Source organism: Melanotaenia boesemani, chromosome 9 (assembly GCF_017639745.1).
Source record: "Melanotaenia boesemani isolate fMelBoe1 chromosome 9, fMelBoe1.pri, whole genome shotgun sequence".
Taxonomy (NCBI): domain Eukaryota; kingdom Metazoa; phylum Chordata; class Actinopteri; order Atheriniformes; family Melanotaeniidae; genus Melanotaenia; species Melanotaenia boesemani.
Window position 1 is genome coordinate 27,912,768 of NC_055690.1, and position 23,534 is coordinate 27,936,301.

The 23,534-nt window shown below is 37.0% G+C and overlaps 1 protein-coding gene across 1 annotated transcript in view; it reads right to left on the bottom strand.

The window, feature by feature from the left end:
• Positions 1 to 23,534, bottom strand: part of gramd1bb (GRAM domain containing 1Bb) — an 84,230-nt gene that overhangs the window by 47,097 nt on the left and 13,599 nt on the right. The window contains 2 exon segments of the mRNA XM_041994023.1: positions 19,166 to 19,192; positions 22,898 to 22,987. Coding sequence (XP_041849957.1) covers positions 19,166 to 19,192; positions 22,898 to 22,987 — 117 coding nt within the window.

Genomic DNA, 23,534 nt, shown 5'->3' on the forward strand with positions numbered 1-23,534 from the left:
CCACACCGCATAAGCAGAGGGGCTAGAAATTGCTAATAATTGACAACATAGCTCGTTGCTGCTCCTTTCTAACTCTGTGCTTTCTAACCAGCTCTCACACTGTCCCTTCAAGCTTCTGTTTGTTCACTCAAACTCCCTCTGTCTCAGCCTCCGCAGCGGATGAAAGCTGCACTTGCTGTGCTCACAGTGAGCAGGCGCAGAATCCCTTCCCTCCTCCTCCCTCCCACTCTCCTGTTCTCTGTCCTTTTCCCTAGATGGCTCTGTTTCTCTATTTTTTTCAAAGATAAACCTAGCTGGCCCAGCACTGATGACTAGACCAGGATGCTTGCCTCTGGCCATAACATGTACAATAACTCACACCCCTTCCTCTATCCCTATCAAATGTAAGAGACAGATATTAAGTGAGTGAACATGCTGCAATTGTTTCCTCTTGTATTACACTCCAGGTCCAATCACTATCAACAGCTAATCCTGTTAATCTCCTAATAAATTGAGTGTAGTGGGGTCCTACCAGTGTTTATAGCTATCTGCATGCATGATGAATCATGGACTTCATGGTGACTCAGCTTGCTTTGTTGGCTAATAAGCATTATATAACTCCAATAATCTGAGATTAAGTCTACAGTAAGTCATTCTTGTTCACCCAATTGACCAGTTAAACAAGTCCATTAAGCATCCAGATGCTGACACAATGTGCATTTGCCTCCAAAGTTAATATATGTAAACTGAAAAGCAACCAAGCTATTCCAATGAATATAGCTAGTTATTACTTTTTTTAACACCATTTTCCCTATCCTGATGTCTTTGAAAGGGATTCAGACTGAAAATAACCAGACTTTACAAAGATAACTTGACACCAGTCAAATTACACCTTCAGATGTAATTTGTTCATGCTCCGATCGAGAGAGCGCTTTTGTTATATGCAAAGTAACTACACAATAATGGGCAATTGTATTCTTGAATTCTTTTTTCAGATGATACACCAATCACTTTAATGAATAGACAATGAAATAACTATGTTATATACTTTATTTCAAGCCTTGTAAACAAAAACTGTACAATTAAAATTTGACATGAACAGCTTAAAGCTATACTACATGTTTCCGAACTTAATTCTCTAAGCTTCTGCCTTGTTTTAATGGCACACAGACATTTACACATTACATTACATATTCGTATAGCAATTTTTGCACGGAAGCGTCACAAAACAGAGAAACCGCATTTCACAACAGCCTGGAGCATCACGTGACAGCTGCATTTTGCTTTATGGCACATTTCACATGCCAGCAACTGGATATAAAGGCATTGGTCATTTTAAATGCACACCATGCTGATGTAGCAAAGAAAGAAGACTATCGGAGGAAATAAAAAAATGAAAGCGACAGAGACCGGCTGCAGACTTTTATTGACTGGAGAGAGCTCAGAAAAGAGACATGATGCAAGACAGATGCTAAATTATCGTTCATTAGGCAAATGTATGTGTGGAAGTACCGTACCGTTGGGAGTTTGGGCGCACTTCCTCAAAGGGCCTGATGGGAAGGTGTGTCTAGGCTGTGGACTGGTAGTGTATGTTTGTGCATGTATACCTATGTATAACAGTTATAGTAGTAACATGGTAGTGATGCTATATTGATACATGTTACTATATTTACACTTTTGGCTTTTAGGTTGGTCAAATGATAAACAATTTTAGATTAATCACAGCTTACAATTTAATTAATATTGATTAATTAAGATTAATCATCATCACAACTATGCCTAAAATATAGCCTTTTTACTTTATTGTATCAACAATAAAGAGCAAACAAATAATTATAAATATTTCATGTTAACTGATCTTCACTTGCGTTTTTCTGCACTTCTTTACGTTAGATGATCACTTTAGTTCAATATTTCATAAAATATAGATAATAAAGAAAAAAAAATCTCATTTGTACCCCCCCTTTCCTGGTCAGTACCCCTGCCTGGCCTGTCATCAAAACTTTTCTAGACCCCTGCATAGCTGAAATCTAAATCCTTTCTACCACCTGTCAGCTACTTTGTTAGTAAAAGGTCCTGCTCTGATTTGTAACTCAGAGCTTGTTCATAATTTCGCTCGCTACATTCATGGCCCCTAAATGATGAGGGTGCATTAATTACGTTAAAAATATCAACACAATTAATTACATAAATTAGTTACTACTATTAACACATTATTTTTGACACCTATATATTACTTGGTCTTGGTTACTTGTTATTTCTTTTTAAAGACTGTTTTGTTAAAAGCAAGACTTGTCAAAGGTTTTTGAATGGGTGCAAGTAAACTGAAGTATGTCAACATCATCAAAGTGTTTGGTATTATGCTTGGTTGCTAAAATTTTTTTTTTAATTTTGTCAATGTTACTCTTTATAATGTTGATTATAATACGAAATATTGTGTTTATGTCAATGGCTGGCATCTGCTAACTGTTTTATCATTAAAGCTCTCACAGGGATGAATATCATGGAGTAGATCTTTCATCTTCACAAAAGGACGATATTTGCTCTGTAATGTCAGCCAGCACTACCTATCCCCAAAGGGTATCGCGAATATGGCATGACTGCAGGGAGAGAAAAGTGAGGAGAGGAAAGGAGGGAAAGATGTGATAACGCTCTAATCCCTTCCAAGGGTGCAGCAGGGAGCTTCTGCAGCAGCCCCTGATAGAGCCGAACAGGAAGACAAGTCGTCTCACACAGAGTCCATCTGCTGCCTACCGTGTGATGAGCTGGGACCATTTTCACAGGAAAAAAAAAAAAAGAACAAACAATACTTGAAGCCATAACGTGCCTGTTGTTAATGTAAATCATGTTGGGTCAAGATTTTTAGTAACATCCAGAAAGACCATTGAGCTTAGGCGAAAAAATATTACCTGCATACAACAACTGAGTTTTTCAATTTCTAAATAAAAGCAGAGCATCTTGACACAGCTTGCACAGCAAATGAAACTAGCGTATTAAGGATCACGCCTTGCTAATTTCTGTCAATTTTTCTATCTAAATTGATGAAATCAAGTCAGAAAGAGGGGTCACTGAGACATTTTAGTATATTTTGCATCCCAAAAAGGTGAAAAGCCAGTGCAAAAAATTTTGATGCTCTCACAGTTAACGTCAAAACCAGTAAACCTGGACTACCTTGAATCTATTTATATTCTATTTTGAAGGTTTCTCCTATCTTTCTGTGTATGACAGCACATTGATTCTTTTCAAGGCTCTGTTCAGAAGCAGCTGCCAGAGTGGTGCTGAATGGACAGCTCCTCTTCAAACATGTCCAACAAACACTAAGCTTTTTGTTCTCACTCACGCCACCTGCTGGCTGAATTATAGTATGCCATACTTTAGTAAAATATTTTTTTTTGTTATTTTCAAATAAAACAGCTACTCCAAATAGTGCCAGGCAAGTTAAAGCTGATTCATTGTGTCCTAATTAATTATTTAAGATTTTTCATTTAAGAAGTAACAAAGCACATTAATTGAAGTTAACACTTCGATCCATTATTATAATAATTTAACTATACAGTGCATAGACAAAGAAAGGAGTAAGATACTAGTATATAATCTGCTTGATTGCTTTATTTTAAGAGGTTGTTAAAAAATTGTGGAATATCTGTTTGAGGTAATACTACATTAAGTGTGTCATATTTAGATAGTATTCAGCAGCATGCAGACGGTAGGAATGTGTATCTCAGCAAACAGAAGTCATGTGATTTCTCAGCTTCTTTTTAAAACATTCCTTAAATCCTTATCTGGTCAAGAGACTTTTCATTCATTTCTAAGAATAGAATTGGAAGATAATCTGGATTAATCCTTTGACACTGCCTTGTGGGAATGAACAGCATGGTGAGCGTGACTCTCCTATTCTTCCCAGTTGGGTGTTTCGTACTGTGTAACATGTTTACTTTTCTGTCTTATTTATTTATTTACTATTTTCCTTCAGCAAGGAAAGGTTGCATAGACCTGACGCCCCCATGCTAACAGAGAGGTACATGGGTGATCATGTGACCTGGAGGCAGTTTGTTTATTGATGAACTAAACATGTTGGATAATCCGAGTTGTCAAGGTCACAAAGTGGGAAGAGAGAGAATTTATTCAAAGCCTGAAAGAAGAACAAAACTCGATACAAAGTGAGAAAAGTTTGAGCAACCAACTGTTACTGTAAACAGGTGATGTCAAATATGACACATTTCTTTAATAGGCAACAATGCAGTGTTTGCTTTCAGAATTTACTGGTGTTGAATTCAATCCATTCTTCTGTCTACCAGCATTCTCTGTCCTACCGGTTGCTACACAAGCCCAAAACATGTATTTCAATGTTCAACAGGATTTTTTTTTCTTTTTAAAGGAGCACATTTCTTAGAAATCTTCCTGTCCTGCCAGACTAACAACTTCATCCCCTAACTCACATGTTGACTGTTATTTGTTCATTTTATTAAACCACAAAATCAACTTATAGAGTTTTTATATGTGCCTAGACAATAGGGAAAATCGCTGCCCTCCTCCAGCCAAGCGACAGGCGACAGTCGTGCATGTAAAATGTTGCGTTCGTGCACGCAGACGTGCACACAGGGGCTTGCGACGCAACACAAAAAAATAGAAAAATGTTCAATTTTTGTGAGGTGCAACTAAATAATCTACCAGCTCCCAGAGTCACAGAGAAACAAACGTTATAAACAAACAGAACTTTTTTCTCAATTAACACAGTGAACAATCCGGGATTTAAGAAACTCATCAACACTTTGGACAAACGGTATCACTGCCATCTCAACACCATTTTAGTGGATTGTCTCTTTCTTCCCTGTATGATGAGTCTAGTGAGGGTGTTGTGAAAGACGTGGTGACAGTCCGATGTTTATGTCTATGTCCAAATGGGTGTCAAAACTTTTGCAAAGTGCCCCTTTTCTTTTTGTTGCCATGACCTAAAAGTAATCTATGAGATGTTAAAATCAATGTAGAAAACAATAGGACCAAAATAAAATGTAAAAAAAAAGGAAAAAACTCTGATTACAGCTACTTGTTGTCATTATTCAAGTGGAAGAGGGAGAAAATTATTTGTTTTGTATGTTACTAAAATCCTTTGTAGCACTTTGAGATTCCTTGGAATGTAAAGTGCGTTACAAATAAAATTTATTATTATTAGATGGGTCACAAAAAATGGATCCAGAGACAAGTTTATAATCCTAACACACATTTTTAAAGCTTCTGTATGGGAAGGCGTCATTTTAAGTGACAGAGGCTGACAGGCACAATTAACAGAGAGGAAACGTAAGCGAGGATCACAGACAACACTTAAACATTAACATAAACAGATGCAAACCTGAGACCACAACATGCAACAGACAGAAGGTCACTGTGAGGCCATGGCAAATCCAATTTTATCCTGAACATGCATAAACATTAAGCAGAGAAGACACTTTACACACATACACACACCAAAAAAACAAAAAACAGTTACAACAGAAATTGTGCAGGGACGGTGAGTGAAAGACCAATACTGAGAGGAGCAAATATGATCAAGATTAGATTTACCTAAAAAGCCACAAAGGGAAATACAAATGCCCCCCTAAACATCTGTCACATGTGCCATGAATAAAAGAACAAAGTACAACATGTGCTGACATTAAAGCCCTCATATGAAAAAAATCTCTTCACTTCCTGTTTCTGCTGCAGCAAGCAGGATGAAAATAGGCCAATGTTTCTTTTACCGCAAACCTCTGACACACACATTCATAATTACTAAAAACAAAGCAGAGACAGAAGGGGGGGCAGGAATACAAAGGTGGGTGAAAAAGGACACTTGGGATTAACCCAGTTAATTTACACATTACTGAGTGTGAGCTTGACCATGCAGACTAACCCTTACTTTGTTAGTTTAAAAATTGAAATAAATGAAAAGACGGTGGAAAAAAGAAACAGCTTGTAGAATAAAAAAAAATGCTCAACATGTACTTTAAACTATAGGGTGACTAATACCAACAATTATTAAACGTTATACTACCTTATTTAGCTTTATAAAGAAGCTAATTTACAGTAGCACAAAGAAGCTATATCGCTTCTGTGCTTTTAAATGGCAACGATATACCAAAATAAATCACAGCGAATCGTTCACTCAGCTAATAAACATTTGTATAGTATAGTTCTATAATAGTTTGTCTGCATTTAAGAACTGCATTTATATATTTTTTCTGCATTTATGAACTTTAATTAAAAAACATGTGGTTTTATTATGAAACATTTCAGCAGCAGGTCCTTTTATAATGTAATATGTGCATTTAATTCCTTAAAATGAGTCTTGAATAATAACATTATTCAGAGGGTAATGGAAAAAAGCATGTACATGCTCCACTCCAAGAACAGAGAAAGGTTGTAAGAAAAGTTTTTGCAGGTTTTTGCAGAAGGGTTTTTGCAGGTGCTCTTAACACATCATCTGGGCAGAACTTTTTCTCAAATGGTGTCCAACAATTATTCAGTTATTGGTCAACTGATCTCTCCTGATCTGGTCCACATCCATGTATGTGGTTACTGTTTCCCTGCACTGCTGATCCTCCTATCAAAGATGCTTATGGGAAGCATTTTAACCATTGTTCAATACTAAATGAAGGAAAATGTTTTAAAATTCCCTTTGTGAAGCTGGCATTTTATGTAAATCACAACAATAGAATAATCCTGAATCATTTTTATTTTTGTGATTGAAAAGACTGTCATTTTATTTGAAGCTATTTGGGGCTTGCATTTTCTCTTATCTCTTGGATGTTTAGAATCCACCTTGAACCTTGAAGCACTGGCTTCAGAGCAGAAATGAGATGAAGGATTGGTTGGAGAGATATTGACTGACCACCCTTGCCAAGCCCTCCATCTAGTCAGTCAAGGCCGTTTCCCCAGAGACATCTCTTTTACCATCAAAGTTGGTAACTGTCCAGCCTGCTGCCTCAGGGCCATGTGTGCAACTAGCATGCTGTTTTAAACTAGACACAGATGTAACCAAGCAAAACACAAAACTAAGTGCTACTGATGCACAAAGAAACCCACACATGCTGCCTTATGACTAGTTGCTATGTTATTTTAATCCACAAGGCTTTTCAGAGCAGCAATTGAGCTATTTTTGGCAACAAAAATTATCTTCATCATCCCTGGTGACAAAGCACCAGCGTCAGACTTTGAAATGCCTCACTTATGCACCAATTAAACCTGCCAAGCTGAAGCTTTTTCTGCAGACAGTCTGTAGTGTGAATGAAAGTCTGACCTGGTTGACGTTAAGTTAAAACTCTACAGACAAGGTGACTCCTACAATGTCTGTGCCAGAAAATCTTAGGTCTACCTTATTATGCAACTCCACAGGTGGTCCAGTAGGAACCACTTAGACTGAGTATGGCACTATGAACATAAATGAACAGCTTTAGAGCATTCTACCTTCTACAACAAAAGGGACACAATAAAAAAAAAAACTTTTTCTGTCCTTGAGAGCAGACATTTGGATATCTAAAGCGGCTACAATTCTAAAAACTGTTATGTAACCCAAACTTGCCACTTGCCACAGGAAGCATCAAAACTACTGTAACTTCAAAAGTTATGGTACTTTCACTTTACCTCAAAGCAGAAAGCTTAAACTCTTTGTAAAATTCTTTTTGTCCAATTTTCTTTATTTATATTTTAATTTTAACCTAAATAATTTCTCCTAAAATTTCCCAAAAGTTCCCATTTTTTGTTATCACTGAATGCAGTGACAGTGAACTTTACATGACCAAACACTTCTTGTGTGTTCTAATCACGCTGTGACTCCACTGCTTCCATCTTTGTAAAAGTAGTTGAAAAAATGTAAACATGTTTTTTGCACAACTTTTAATCGCGATTAATCGCATGACATGTTGCAATTAATCGCATTGTTATGCACAGAATGTCTCTTTCCTTTAAAAGAAGGCCTACGGCTATGTAAAGAAAATGCAATACATTTTGGTTTACAAACACTACATCAGGGATCTCCAACCTGTGACTCTGGAGCTGCAAGTGTCTCTCTGGACCTTCCACAATGCCTTTAAATATGTGGCTAAAATGTTTTATCAAATATATCTTTCCTGTCATTACTATAAACATGTGTGGTATCCACAGAAAGTCCAGAATCTCAGCTAACAGCTCAGTAAAACCATTTCTGTCACCAACAAGCACAGTTAAAACAACAAAAATTAAAAGACCAGGTACAAAAAGTCTGAAAACATATGCAAAACACAGATGATGTCTCCCCGTGTCCACCCGACAGCATGAACATGAACAAACGACTCCTCTACTGAAAGCTCACATGTCACAGATTCCACAGCTGGAAGTTTCATCTCACTATGACCAAGATTCACCAAACCAAAGGAAGGCCCGACTTATGCTTTACGTTTGTAAAAGACAGAAAACATGTCTTACCTTTGCTGTCTTTTCTAAATTAAATCTTTCTTAAGTTCCAGACAGAAAACGTCTCTTCATTTTAATAAACCCGCTCTCTCCTGATTACACCAGACGCACCGCTGCAGTAGGGAAGGGAGACAGGGATGCCATGTTTCTGTCATTAAAGCCAGTGGCCAGCAAAAAAACAAAAAACAAAAAAACAAAAACAAAAAAAAAAACTTAAAGCGCGATTAAATAAAATTAACGCCGTTAATTAATCGTTGCGTTAATGCGCGATTAATGCGTTAACGTGCCCAGCCCTAGTAAAAACACCAAATAGATCATATATGTAGGTCTACGTCCACAAAGACATCAGAACATGTGTCAAACTCAAGGCCCGTGGGCCACCTCCGGTCCGTGATTGAGTTATCTTTGGCCCACATGATCATATTTATTCACTAATAGGGCTGGCCCGCTGATATGTACCACCATAAAACTACAAGTCTCACAATGCACTGCTAGCGCATTGTCGTGTCAGTCACAGGCCCACAAGTGCATATCTCACTCGTTCTCTAGCAGTCTGACTGAGCTGCTCACCTTTGTCAACAAGCCCTCTCCCCAAAAAATGGCTAAATGAAAAGTGGACTTTGAAAAGTATATGCTTATGTTTGCGGTAAAGGACAAAGCTGTGTCTTCTGTGTGGAGACAGTGAGGCTGTAATAAAAGAATATGACGAAAGAAGACGCTACGAAACGAAGCACCACGACAGATACAAACATCTGGACTAGAAACAAAGGCTCCAAAAGATCCAAAGAGTTATTAACCATTTAAGCATTAGAGTTTTTACAAGTTTTTAAGGCAAACTGTACGTGAGAAAACATGTAACAGCAGTAAAATTACTCATATAATTTAATATTGTAGCATCACAGGTTGACAGCCGTATTAGATTCTATAACTTTCACTATGATATCTATATCTATATATATATATATATGTGTGTGTGTGTGTGTGTGTGTGTGTGTGTGTAGAAAACTGACCTTTAGTGTAGTTCATTTTTTTTCTCTTGCCATTACAAGGCATTTCATTTTTCAAATGAGGAAATTATTTTTGCCTGCTGTTTACCTGTACAACATGTTTTTACTTGAAGACCCATAAGAAATAAATGCAACAGATTTGAACATATTTTTTTTAATTTATTTAATGATTAAGTTTGTTTTATAGGCAATAACTAATAGGCTTTGTTAGTTCCAGGTTCAATGTGTGTAACAAGGTCATTTTGAAAAGGTTTTTTAAAAACAACGAACCAGTCCGGTCCTCAACTTGTTCCAATTTTTTAGTTTCAGCCAGCTGTGTATTTGAGTTTGACACCCCCGCATCAGAGTATTGGAAAAATTTTCCAAACCTAGGCCAGTTCAAGCTAAAATTCATAGTTTGCCTTGCTCAGAGTTTGCCTAAAAGGGGGGAAGTGGCTGAACTTCAGTTTAGTGTGAGCTAGTGTGAGCTTGCTGTGTGTGCTATTGTGATGTCTCACATGGTGTACATTATAACACTGCAGTAACAACGTCCATTAAGGACAAAACATAGCTTTAAGGGCTAGAGTGTAGTTTGTGTCCAAATTTACAATAGCACGGCAGCAGAAAGGGATGAGAACAATCTCAAAATAGGGAGATGTTGTGGAAGAGGGACTCATTCTACCCCTGAAACAAAGCAAAGCTGTAAATTATTAACCTTCCGTTGCTTTGTGTTTGAGATATTTTGAACAAAGCATGTCACAGGCATATATTTAAGAGCTTATGAAATTGTATGAACATGTCGGAAAAGTCCACAATATGTCATCCTGTACCACAGATGGGAATCCACATCTAGTAAAATCTGCCTTAAAGTAGGTAAACGGTTAATTGTGTTGGTCATATCGAAGCTTTATTTCCAAATCATCTTTGCAAAATGTAGTAACAGTTATTAGGTAATCATTCATTATATACTACAAATAAAACGTAAACAAATGTTAACTTACCTAATTGTGTTTTGATATTATTTGTGGCATCAACACATTTCCTTGTTGTCTTTATGTCATATCCAACATGACGCTGAAATAAACAGTATATTTGCTACTATAACACAAAACTTGGAAAAGTGTCTTTTTGTTTTCTTTACAGCGTCTAAGCTGCACAAAGCCAACAAAAATGTGCTGAGTCATTTCTGGTTTAACTGCGTCTTGTCTGTTCAGTGTGTTGTTACTGCACTGAGCTGAAATTAGAGAGCTTCCTGACACACACACACACACACAGCACAGCATCAGCTGGTGGAGTATGGTGAAGATAACATGTTACTTGAAGCTTATAAGTGCTAAAGTCCAGTCTTTTTAACAGCTGATGCAACACGTTGTTTCAGTTGTATAGTTATAGGTTATTACTCAACATATTTTGATAGATTTCCGTGTTTGATATTCTTACGGATATATACTTTCTTCTTTTTAAATTGTTTATTAGAAATGTTTACATCAAAATATTATAAAATGTTAAGTAGTTTCCATGACTGTCTTAGGGAGATGGTTCATTAAGGTGTTCTTTTTGAGCAGTTGTCTGATAACAATCATTATTTGTGTTCAAGTGTAATAAAAATCAGAAATCCTCAGTGAGTTGATGTTCAAATAAGGTAGAGGAAAGACATGTTATATACTGAACGGAGTCTGGGACTCACTGATTATGCTGTATTGAATTTAATAGTTGTTGTAGCATCGTAAATATGCTTTTTCTGTCATTTTATTTGACTCATTTTTCTTTTCTGTGTGGACGTGTTTGGGTCTGGAAAATGATGAACACAAGAATGAGACCGAAAGGATTTAAGGACTTAATAGGCATACTTAAGTATAATACATGTGCCTCTTACATGTAAAAAGCAATATTTCTTGAAAAAAGTTTTATTCACATTTGTTCTTCATTTTAAGGATTGTTCAAGTGATTTATTATTGCATTATGCAATTACTGCATTTAAGTTGGAGGAGTCAGATAAGACAGGTAAGCAATAATGATCAAAATGCAGCAGCAGCAAAAACTAAACTGCTAAAACACACAGGATACTAGACTTTTTTCTTAATCAGCATCTTTCCAACTCCACAAAACTGCCTTGCAACATGGGGTTTTAGTCTCATTGCAGATAATCTGAAAATCATTATGGTTGTTAATGACAGAGATCATCCTGTACCACAGAAAAAAATACACAACTACACTGAGAAGATGTTCAATTAAATTTTAAAGTTAATGTTGTAAAATCTATAGTCTTAGACTGTCAGCAATGCTTAAAGTAGTTAAATTGCTATTTGTGTGGGTCATATTGAAGCCGGAACAAGTCCAGTTTCACATTACTCAGGTGTGCTCCTGCAGAGGACAATGCATTTGCAGCATTTCTGTAAATGATGCTACAGCAGTTTTGCTCCTGTCACACAGTGAAATCTGAGGCCCAGGAGAAGTAAATGGCAGCTAGATGCACAAGGTACCAGGCTAGAAGAGCTCCCTCTCCAGGTGGCTCTAAGAATGCAATTCTCATACATAATGTCATTTTTAAAACTTAATACAATTTTAAAAATTGCTGTAAAAAATATAGCATATGTGTGTATTTGTCTAGGATGGAAGGTGCTTGTACAATACCCGATTATTTACCTTTGCTGTAACGCATCAAACACAATGTCACTGCTGTGTGAAGTGTTACATCCTACCTTTGAGGTTTCCATATCAGTTTCTTCCACTTCTTTTGCTTGGCCTATCAGTGAAGGTAGAGAAGAATAAATGAGAAGCTTTGGTAGAATCTCTGCTTTGATTGTTCATGACGTGGTTGTCCTGGTGACAACTGAACTAAAATAAGTATTAATTTAAACTTTGCTGCAGTCTCCAGAGGTCCCTCAACTAAAATGGAAGGAAAGTAGTTTGTTTATTTATAAGAAGACACATCTTTCTTCCAGGAGAATCAACAACCAAATTGAAACTGAAAGCTCAAACATGACTGTAAATACTCTGTTCTGACATTTACTCAGATCTGGGGTGGTAAAAACAAAAATAAAGCAAAATAAAGGGGTTGTTTGAGACTCATTTTACACAAAACTGCTTCTATACTCCATGCACATTTGTGTGTGCATGTGAAAAGCAAAGCAACAGATGATTGGCCTTACAGAGTGCAGTTCTCTCACCCTGCTGCCACCAACTACTCAGAACAGAGCGCCCACATGGACCATGAATCATTGCGATCAGAAGCCCTCAACCACTCCTCCATCTATTCAATCAATTCATTTTTCTGTGGCACCTGATAATCATATGCCTCTCCGGTCAGAGCAATTTCTTCCCACTCCTTCACCCCTGACTGAGGCCTGCGGCAGCTAAAGGAGTTTCATTCTGCTATGCAGCACCTTCCACAGATCCCACGCCTTAGTGGGGTAATCAAATTTCATACATTTTCACCTCCTCAGACACATGGTCCTTTAGGTGATGTTTCTGTATGCGGCTGCTCAGGGGGGTTAAAATAAATGCACAGTGACTAAATGTTCAGTAGATAAGTCTTATCAAATGGGGATTGCTAAGGAACAAAGGAGGCCCCAAATATAAATAATCCATTGTGCATTTGGTACAGCCAGAGGGGAAGTCAATCACATCTATGACACATTACACAGCTTGATTTATAACACCTGAAAACACACACCTTGCAAGTTGCATTTTATAGTGGAATTCTGTTACAACCCCTAAAAAAGGACGTGAAATTTGTAGTAGAGCAGCAACAATTAGTTGGTTAATTAATTCTATTTTCTATCACAATAAATAAAGTAGCAAAAGCATGAAGCTCAAGTGTAATCCCACAGCTAATCTGGTTGCTTCTATCACAATTATGCTGGCGTGGCAGGCTCCAGGCATGTCAATATCCATTCATTCAGAAATCAGAAATAATTTGCATTTGAGAGCCTTTTTGTTTTGTTGTTGTTGCTTCTGATGTCATATGAACACCACTGAGTGTTACTATGGAGAAAAAGCAAGCTAACTCAGGAAAATTCTGAAGAAAAATTTAAATAACAGAGCGCCTGCAGCACCATCTGTCCAAAGCCAAAAGTGTTTTTTTATGCCATGCTGGCATCACATTGGTCCAGGGTTTTTTCTTTATTCCTGAAGTTTGCAGCAAGAAAGAGTTTTCAACTTCGAACATTATTACTAGAATAATCAATAATGAAAATAATCAAGATGAACCCTATTGTTTGGTAAAAAGAGAGCTTATCATTTTTATTTTAAACCTGACTTTACTTTTAAATTTACCCTAAGATAAAAATATGACTTATTAGTGTTTATTAAGTATACTGTGGACATATGTAAAATAGATTTTGAAAAAATGGGGCCTCTAAAGAAAATCTCTAAAACAAAAACAAATCTTGACTTAATTTATGCCGACAGAAAATGGCATATGTGCACGGCACATCTCCTTGTGTAACACTGCAGTGAGGCAGCTGTCCACCCAGCGTGAAAACAAGACCTTTCACAAAACCAATAAGTGGGTATGCCAGTGACAGACAGATTGTCTGCAGAGTGGAGTATTTAATAAACCCTCTTCAGTGTGTGACATAAACAGCTGGCTCAAAATACAGGCTGTGATATTACATTTACCATTCGGGGTTACACTGGTGTCTGTAGGATAAGAAGTGCTCAATATTGTGTTTAGAGAGATGTAATCAAGTAAGACTGTGGGAGCATCTGTGTCATTAGTTATTGAGAAAGACATGTAAAGCACTTTGCACGACATACACAAGGTCAAAAAAATTATTTATAAGTATGGAACATCTAAGTTGTACTCTTTACTGAAAAAAAAAAAAAAATAAATGAAAGATGAACAGGGTTCTTTAAATGTTTATATTAGCTAATATATTTTAGTTCATGCTAGTACTTTCATTGCAGGCTGACAATTAAAAAACAGACTTTAGTTCATGGTTTTAAGTTTTCCAGAAGGCATTTTTTTTAAATGATGGTGTTAGGTTAAAGATGCAACCTGTCATCTTCATCCATGAAAAATGCATTTAATAACACTAAATATATCTTCAAGGAATTAAAGATAAATTTATATATTTACATGTTGTGGTATTTTTTAACACTTCAGTTTTACAAACATTTAAATAAAGATCAATTTGATTTATTTTCTTTTTCTTTTTAGAATATAAGCATTTCTTCTTTTCCAAATTTTTGAAGGACAACAATGCAAAACTTTAAGAAGTGGCCCAACTAGTCAAATATTTGTGTTATTAGAGACACTATTCCCCCAAAATGGCAATATATGCATAAACAGTAGTCAGTTGTTTCGGAGCATGGAAATGTGAAGTCTCATACAGCTTAAACTCTTTTAATACTTCCCAGCTTTGCTTATAGTCTATTCATTACCCATCAATTAACTATTAAAGAAAGGCTGTGGGTATAAAGTTAAGTGGTGGAAAGAGGTAATAAATCATTTATTGAATTGTAGATGGACACACCTAAAAAAGATGTTTGGTGGATTTAATTGTGTGAAAAAATGGACACTGTCCACACATTTATCATTAGAGATACTGTTTCCAACATTTCATACATGAAATAATTTATCACAAAGTGCTTGAACTGGAAGTACTTCTTTTAGTCTTTTATGACCACCATTTGTGATTCATTTAAGGGCTTAGAGATAGCTACAAGAAAGTAACATACAGCAGTCTTGGGGCTGCACTGCATCCCCTTTGACAGGAACTGTAAATCTAACTGAATTGCCTTTAATGGACCTGAAGAGCAGAGATCACAGTAGAGACTTAGAGGCCAGCTGGAAAATCCTCTCTATCTCATCCTGCATTCATCTGATTTTGGACAATCCCTGTATTTATTGATCAGTTTGACAGATTTTCTACATCAAATCATCTTCTAAGGAAAACAATCTGACAAAATACAGTTTCATCATAGGCAATCAACAAGCTGCTGTGGAACAATATGAGAGGAGATGTATTTTCTTAGTAAAGGTTACACAGGAAAGATACAATAATCAGAGGCATGTGGGTCATGTGATACTGCCCGTGTAAACTACATCAGCCTACATTGTCATATAAATCAGTAGCTAATATTGGACGATTATCAGACAGCCTTAGGAACAGCATTGGATTTTGCAGTATACAGGAAGTGAATGTACATTCGGTCACATGTAAATACACAGTATTAGCTGAGGAGTGATGCTACTTTATTCATTTTAAAACTTCTTTCATTTTTATGTCATGAAAATAAAAATTTACAGGATACTATTGTTACATATATATATTTTATATTCACTCCATGCCTCTAATCTGCCAAACATGCCAGCAAAAAATAAAATAAAATAAAAAATCAGGTAGAAGAAATCAGAGCTGACCTTATGTTTGTGCATGGTGAACAGGCAGACACCATCCTGGCCTCTCTCCTGGCTCTCATGGCCCCTCCTCAATCACTGTCCCACTGTCTCGCTGTCAAATTGTAACTTGTCCGGCATACTTTGTCATCGTCGCCAGGCCTTAAAATCCCCCCTTATCTGTTATGCTGCACATTTGATACCAGTCAAGAGGAAAAATAATAGCTCAGACATGAGTTGCAAGCATCGGTGATAACAGACAGCACTTGATGTCTGCTCAGAAAGGTGTCCAGGCTGATTGGACGCCGCTGTCCTGACAGAAACTAAATTGAGGCTTCAGCTCGAGTCGGAATCCTGCTTTTCCTTCTGACAATAGAAACACACAGTCTTCAGTCCAGGCGGCAAAAAAGCTCGCTTCCTACCGTTTCACCTCACATCTGCTTTGCTGAGCCATAGATGAGCAGTTGTACGGGGGAGGATGGGTCAAAGATATGAGCGCTCCGATTGGCTGGCTGGCTGTGGTGTGTGTGTAGGAAGGTTCCTTCAACAGGCTCCCTGAGAACGACTCTGCTCGATGAGGGTGGTCCTTCACCTCCTTTCCACCACTCCCTTATCAGAATCCCCCACCCCCGCCAGATCTGCTCCCCGTCACTTTCTCTTTCTCTCCTCCTCCTCCGTCTTCTTGTTACATGCTGCAGGCATGCATCCGCGGTCTTTAACCGCTGCATCACAGCATCTCTTCCAAGAGCCACATCAGCAATATAATGGATACATGAACATTCATAAATATGTACATCAGCTGTGTCATAACCTCATGACATCTTACTAATTTAACAATCCAGGCATATTCAGTGACCTACATGGGCTAAACAACAGCAACAACAAAAAAGGTCCAGCTGGATCCCTGTCATGAGGGGTATTTATCATTGGGTGCAGCTTAGGACACTTTCACTAAGATTTCAAATAATTTTCAAATTGAAATGTCTGAAAATCTGTTAATACTGACTTTACTGAAAAGCATCCACTAACACAAACTGGAAACTGGTCTATTTTCTAAGTATCATTCATCACATCTGTTGGATTCTTGCCTCTTTGACGCTCAAAGTTAAGTGAAAGATCATATTTTGCTGATCCCTGTCACAGGAGGCTAATGTCTCAAACTACAGACAATGATCAATAAATCAGCAACTGAGAAGGCACAAAAGCAATGCTGACATTAGAACAAAGACAGATAGTACAATGTAGGGCTGTTTAGCAGAACATTGACTATCATAAAAACCTGATCAATTACTGTCATATAATTCCACCTGTAGCCACTGGATTTCTATTACAAATGCAGAACTCAGTCTAGCTATTTTTCAAAACATGCACACTAAATCTTTAAACTGCTTTTGCATCCAAAGTTCTTTGTAAAGCTCCATTGCAGGCATTTCATGCATTATTGCAATATCAGCAATGAGCCCACAAAGGCTGCAGAGACAGTATTGTGTTAAATATACAATACTGCAACACAATAATGCAGCTGTGATGTTTGGCCCCTCAGTCAGGACAGCAAATCTGGACCAGAAATCACTGTATGGGCACAGAAAACACTTCTAAAAACCACTATAAGTCAACACAGATCATCACTGATCCTTAGATTCAAGTTCAAACTCTTCTATGCAAAGAAAATGGCATTCGGGGCCAGTGTCAGTACAATATGAAATCCTGTATGTTCATTAAAGAAAAGAAAAGAAAAGAAAGAAAGAAAGAAAGAAAGACTGCTACAACAGCGATTGTCATCATCCCAGAAACCAGCCTCCTTGGTGGTGTCACTACTGATGAACATGAAATGTTTGTAGAGCTAAATACCTAAATAGATAAACATAAAAAATCTAGCTATTCCACACTTGTTACCCCAACTACTACAGGCTTTAAACTCCAGGAATTAGCTGTGTGGCATTCAGTAGGTCGTGATTATTTTCACTTTCTCCTATTGTCTCTCTGTTTCTTAGACACACTGAAAAAAATGTTGTATGCTTCTGCTGTTAGCAATATGCCTTACATATTACAGTTAGTCTACAAAAAGACTACTGTGCATGGAACTGGGAGAAGGTAAATGGATAAAATAGAATTGTACAAGCCTTTGCAGAGCTGTGAAGGAAGGTACCACCTCTCCAGAGTGAATGTATGGATGCATCTAAGTGGAGTAAATACATCCTGTACTCAACACAACACTAAACAGGTACTGCTCCTGGTTTGAAAAACAGCGTGCCAAATACTGGAGAACAGAGACTCCTAGTGGTTTAACTCTGGACTGGTATTGTAGACACCCAACTTGCATGACTGATCTTTTAAACATACCAAAGCAAAGACAGACAGACACACACACACACACACACCAACCAAATAAAATAGTCCAATCAACCCAGAAAAATATGAAAAACACAATTTTTCCTCACTAGACATTATAATACCAACATACAGAAACAAACACATATATAAAAGCAGGCTATATGGTAATAGCCTCAAAGCAGTGTCCAAAAAAAGTTCAAATAATTTAAAAAGATTCTCTGTTATTTACTTCTATTACTAACATATCTGTTCCAACAAAGATACAACTGCAGCAGATAAAGCAGTTAAAAAATCTGATGCAATTTACATTGAGATTGTTGCACTGACTGAAAAACTAACTAAATAAAATGTCATGTTTTACATGTACTATATTATAGTCATTTCTGGGTTTAGGTATAAAAATGTAATTTTCTTGAAAACTATAAAAATGGATTTATAGTATTTTGGAAAAGATCTCTTCATATATATATATATACATATATATATACTATTACTTTCTTGTGTATATATATATATAAAAAATTTATGCTTTGTCAAGTTCTCTTGCCAGTTAATTATGAAGAAACATTTACATCCATTCCTTGCTCCAGCGATTATCATGTGTTACTAATCACACTCACCTTTGCAGCTTAAGCTTCAACCCTTTTGCTTAAGGACAGGTGCAGTTTCTTGTGACGGCACAGCTTTCACACCCTGCAGAGTGAAGTGCCCTCATTGTACCCACACTGTGTGTCCACAGTGCTGATCTGCCACTGGCTCCCTAGCTAAAAGACTAAAAGCTCCACAATAGTGTCCAACTCACAAAGCCCTGTTTGTGTCTGATGTTGTTTGTCCAATAAAAGCAAACAAAGGCATTCCATGGCTTGCAACTGTATTCACTGCCGGACTCCCCAAATGTAAAGCGTATTCAGACACCTTGGTTGAACAGACAAAGCCATGAATCTGTGTCACATGCAGGGTGGGCGGGCTGGGGCAAATGGGGTGACAGCGAGGCCATCCCACTGTACCCTTAACTGTATGCATCCACTCACTAGCGCGGATACATGCCCACACTTCTATAGGTAAAAGAGGAGTGGTCAGAAAGCAGGCTTACCCGATTTTGTCCGCTGCACTGTCAGACCTGCACAGAAGAGATACAGCTCAGTCATGGCTACTATATCGGCTGCTTGTATGTAACCCCCCGCACCCAGTCTCATCTGAAATTTTACAAATATAGAGTTTGTTCTCATGTGCAATACATAGTATTTTCATAATAGGCTTTAAAACTGTGAAATTACACTATTTGTTAACTGTTTATAGCCTACTAATGCATCATATTTGATACTGTTTCTTAGACCTATTGTATTTCTATGGTAAAAATTTTGCTCAAAATCCTGTTGTTTACGATCCGATTCTTGTCTTCTGCAGTCTGAAATGGGCAACCAAACAGAAGTTGCCCCATCACATGATTCTGCATATAATTACTATAAATATGCACATTATTATATTAAACTGTATTAAAGTTAAGTTACACTAACTGTTTATTAACCAACGTAAATAAGTTACAAATCCTTAAACGGACATAAACGTGATTAATGTATATGAATGAAATCCATGGTTACAATGTTACTGTAGTGTTTTTTACTGATGTTTATAGCTGTTAAAACTACTAACACAAGAGGGGGTGAAGCATCAAAACCCTTTAAAAGACAACCTAGTTAAAATAGTAATAATAAAATCACATTTCATTTCCATATCATAACTTGACCAGTGAGAGGAGGTGCAACAGTGTTGATTTACAACTCCCAACCATGTGCTGCGTCATCTTTACTGATGACTCACATTACTCATTCAGCAAAGTCACATTGTGATATTACATAACACTATCTGCAGTTATCATGGAGGAGATTCACTTAGCAGAAGCATCAGATGCAAAAACACGACAAAAATACAAGCAAACTACTCTTCATGTCATCAACTTAATTTAATCACTTTCTCTCCTCTAGCTTCCATTGACGGCTATCTGGCACAGGCAGCTAAAATCACAGCTAGAGGCAGACATTAGCTGACAGCCTGCTGTCAGTTTGCCAGAAAACGCAGCTGCACACAGCACACTGAGTAAACTGCAGCACATCACACAAACAGGCAGATGCAGTGAGAGGAAAACAGGACTGACAGACATAAAGACGATGGCACAGGTGGAGTTTGGGAGAGGCAATGGTGCAACCTCCGAGCAGAAATTCAGCTGATTTTACCTGCAGAGGAGACATGACATTCCGTGCCCTCTAAAGCCGGCTACAGAACGCTGCTCTCCCTGCAGCTGCTGCAGACGCCCCTCACTAGCTAACACCAGCACAGCTAAGAGAAAGGCAGCAAAAAATCCCATAGGTGATGGGTACTGTTCCTAATTCGAGTAAGTACAGACACTGAGCCGGAAGAATATGTGGGAGGGAGTGCCAGAGAGAAAAACACAGAGGAGTGCAGGATAGGGAGAAAGAGTGCAGGTGTAGTGCACAGCTTCAGCAGATAGAGAAAAATGGCTAAGTGGATGGTTATTATTAGACTAGACAAGCATGAGCCCAACAAATTTTCTATAAAGGACTTTTATTAGGATATTCACACACCAAGCTGAAGGCTCTTTGTTTAAGTAACTTTCAATTACAACAATTTTTAATAATAATCTATCTTTATGTTTAACATATAGTAAAATATAAGCCTGCATCATCAAAAACAGGAAACCAGCCACAGTAAACAAGGAAATCTGGCATTTTTTTCACGCCTTTTTTTTTTTAATGAGGTACAATTATCAGTTGTGGCTCCATTTATTCGTTTATTTATTAAGGATGCACCTATACCACATTTTTACAAAATAAGTAAAAGTACTTATATTTGAGTACTTTGCCGATACAGAGTACCGAGATGCGACGACTGGGTGGTTAATTGTGTGTTATATCATGCGGGTCATCCTGCAGCATTCTCTAAATGTGAGAATGGAAAACTGTCAGAATCTTCATAAATGAAGTGCTTTTTGGTGGATTCTGTTCACCGTTGCGACAAAGCACCTACATGCCCAAAAAAAGGTTCTTTCACCGAGATAATACCAAATTCAGATTTTTAATATGGCATGAGTGATACCTTTGTTAAATAGAATTTAATTAAATGTAAGGTAAAGAAGAAAAATTTAAATAAAAGAAAAAGTTAAATACAAAAAAAAAAAAAAAAATAATGATTGTGAATACCACTTAAATTTTAGGATCATCTTCAGGTCCGATTATGGTTTTAATTCTAGAACTAATCAAGCAAATGGCCAGGAGGGTTTACCAAATGCTTGGATAAACTGCTCTCATGTATTTGTTCATTAGCTTGCCTGTTAGCAACATAACTCAAAGTTATGGTTGGATTTTGATCAGGAAATCTCACTTTTTTTTCGAAGTGATCTGGATCAACGCCTGGATCCAGACATTTTTTTTAAAAGATTCTTTACTATGGGAAGATAGGGATAATGTTGCCATTAGAGCTTCTAACTAAAAAAATACAATAGCTTGGCAGAAGTCTCTGAGTGCTTCTAGTTCCACAAAAAAGATCTCTAACAATACGCAGTGAAATTAGCAATAATGTCATCTTTCATTAAAAACTATATATTATATACATGAATTAAATATTATGTCAAATTGAAAGTTTGGTCTTAAGAGACAAAACAGGCGTTTTTTTTTTTTTTTTTTATGAACATTCTTCATTTAAGTAGGTATTGGTATTCAATTCACAGCTATGAAAGATTTCCATTGATTTAGTTGGAAATCAGTTTAAAAACTATTAAAAGTTTGCTTTTGATTAGACTTGGAAAGAATAGTAAAAATTATTTTAAAAGAATAGGTATAAGGATGACAACCTTATATAATTAGAATATTTTGCAGGGTTCCAGTTACCTAATAGATGTTATGTTATCAATTTTCCCACCAACAGATAGGGTCAGTTGAGTAAGCATGGTAATGAAATATCACATCAGAAATGTGTCTCTGGTACCTTTTCCCTGTAGATCGCAGCACAAGCAAAAAAGGCAAACATTTGCATTTCCCCGTATATAAAATCGTACATACACTGGTTGCATTGTTTCCTGAAATATGCTAATTTTGAAAAGCTTCCTCAATGACTTTTTCTCTGTCTTTGCTGCTTTATGTAAACATGTTGTGAAATGACACTCAAGACACCTACACCCCCAGTTCCTGTTTTAACATCTAGGAATGTGACTGTTGCTGCTCAGACATGTAACATCTGCCACAGTGATGTGGAGATAATGATACTACTTGTCTCTCAACTCTGAGGGAGGTCAGGAGGAGCAGAAACACTATTTAATGTAGGGAGAAGTTATGTGGCTAAAGTTAGCTGTTAAAAATAATAAATCAATAAGAGGGACAGATTTGTACTAACAATAATATGTTTACACAGCTGGCTGTGCAAAAAGGAGCCATCTATGGCCTTTTGTAATTTACAGAAAGACATTTACATGTATGTGAAGGTTGCTATTGGTCCATGTAAATCCAGTTTTTCACAGAATGAATGAGTCCCAACATACATAAATTCAGATATAACAGAAATCCATTTTTTGTGTAACAAGAAAACAAACTGCCCTCTAGTGCTGAAAACAAGTAAGAAACGGACATAACGGGTGCTATTATGTTATTTTTCCTTATTGGAAAAATCTGTACATAAGCTGATAGGCCACTGCAAGCACCCAGAAAACAGACTACCCTCATTTTAACTTAGTTTTTCAGAACAGAAGACTGAAGAAAGACAGAAGAAGTACAGATGTAAACAAAAGCAACAACTTTCAAACCATGCTGCTCACCTTTCCTCTCGAATTAATGGTGTCAAGAAGCGGGTGTTGTCATCATCATGGCTGCTCTGCAGACTGCTTTGCTGACTGCTTTGCTGGCTGCTGCATGGTGAAGAGAAATAACTGGATGTACACTTTGTACCAGACATATCTGCCACTAAAAGGACAACTTAATTGGAAACATGAAAGGAAAAGAAATATTTAACTGACATTTTAACTCATTCTTGACATCATATTGAGAATTTGGACAACCAAGTGCTCACTGACATTTGTACTGTATACAACAAAACACTCAACCCTAAAGTAGGCTACATAACTCTTATAACCACTAGATGGGGCTAAATGACATAGGCATGGCTAATGATGAGACCTTGGCAAATAAATAAATAAAATAAAATAAAATTAAATAAATAAATAACACCAGCCCTAGAAAAAAGGGAGCAGTTTTGTACCCATAGATTTTTAAGAAAGGAGATCTGTAACTCATTCTTATTCAAAATAATACACATCTAGGATTAGATGTTTTATATTCACTTACTTCTGTTTAATTATCTTATCAGTGTTTTTAAGTCCGAGACAGTAAGCCCCCTCCAGAATTGTCTTGCTAAGCTCTTTACAGATTAGCCAAAATTAACACCTTTTGATGGCT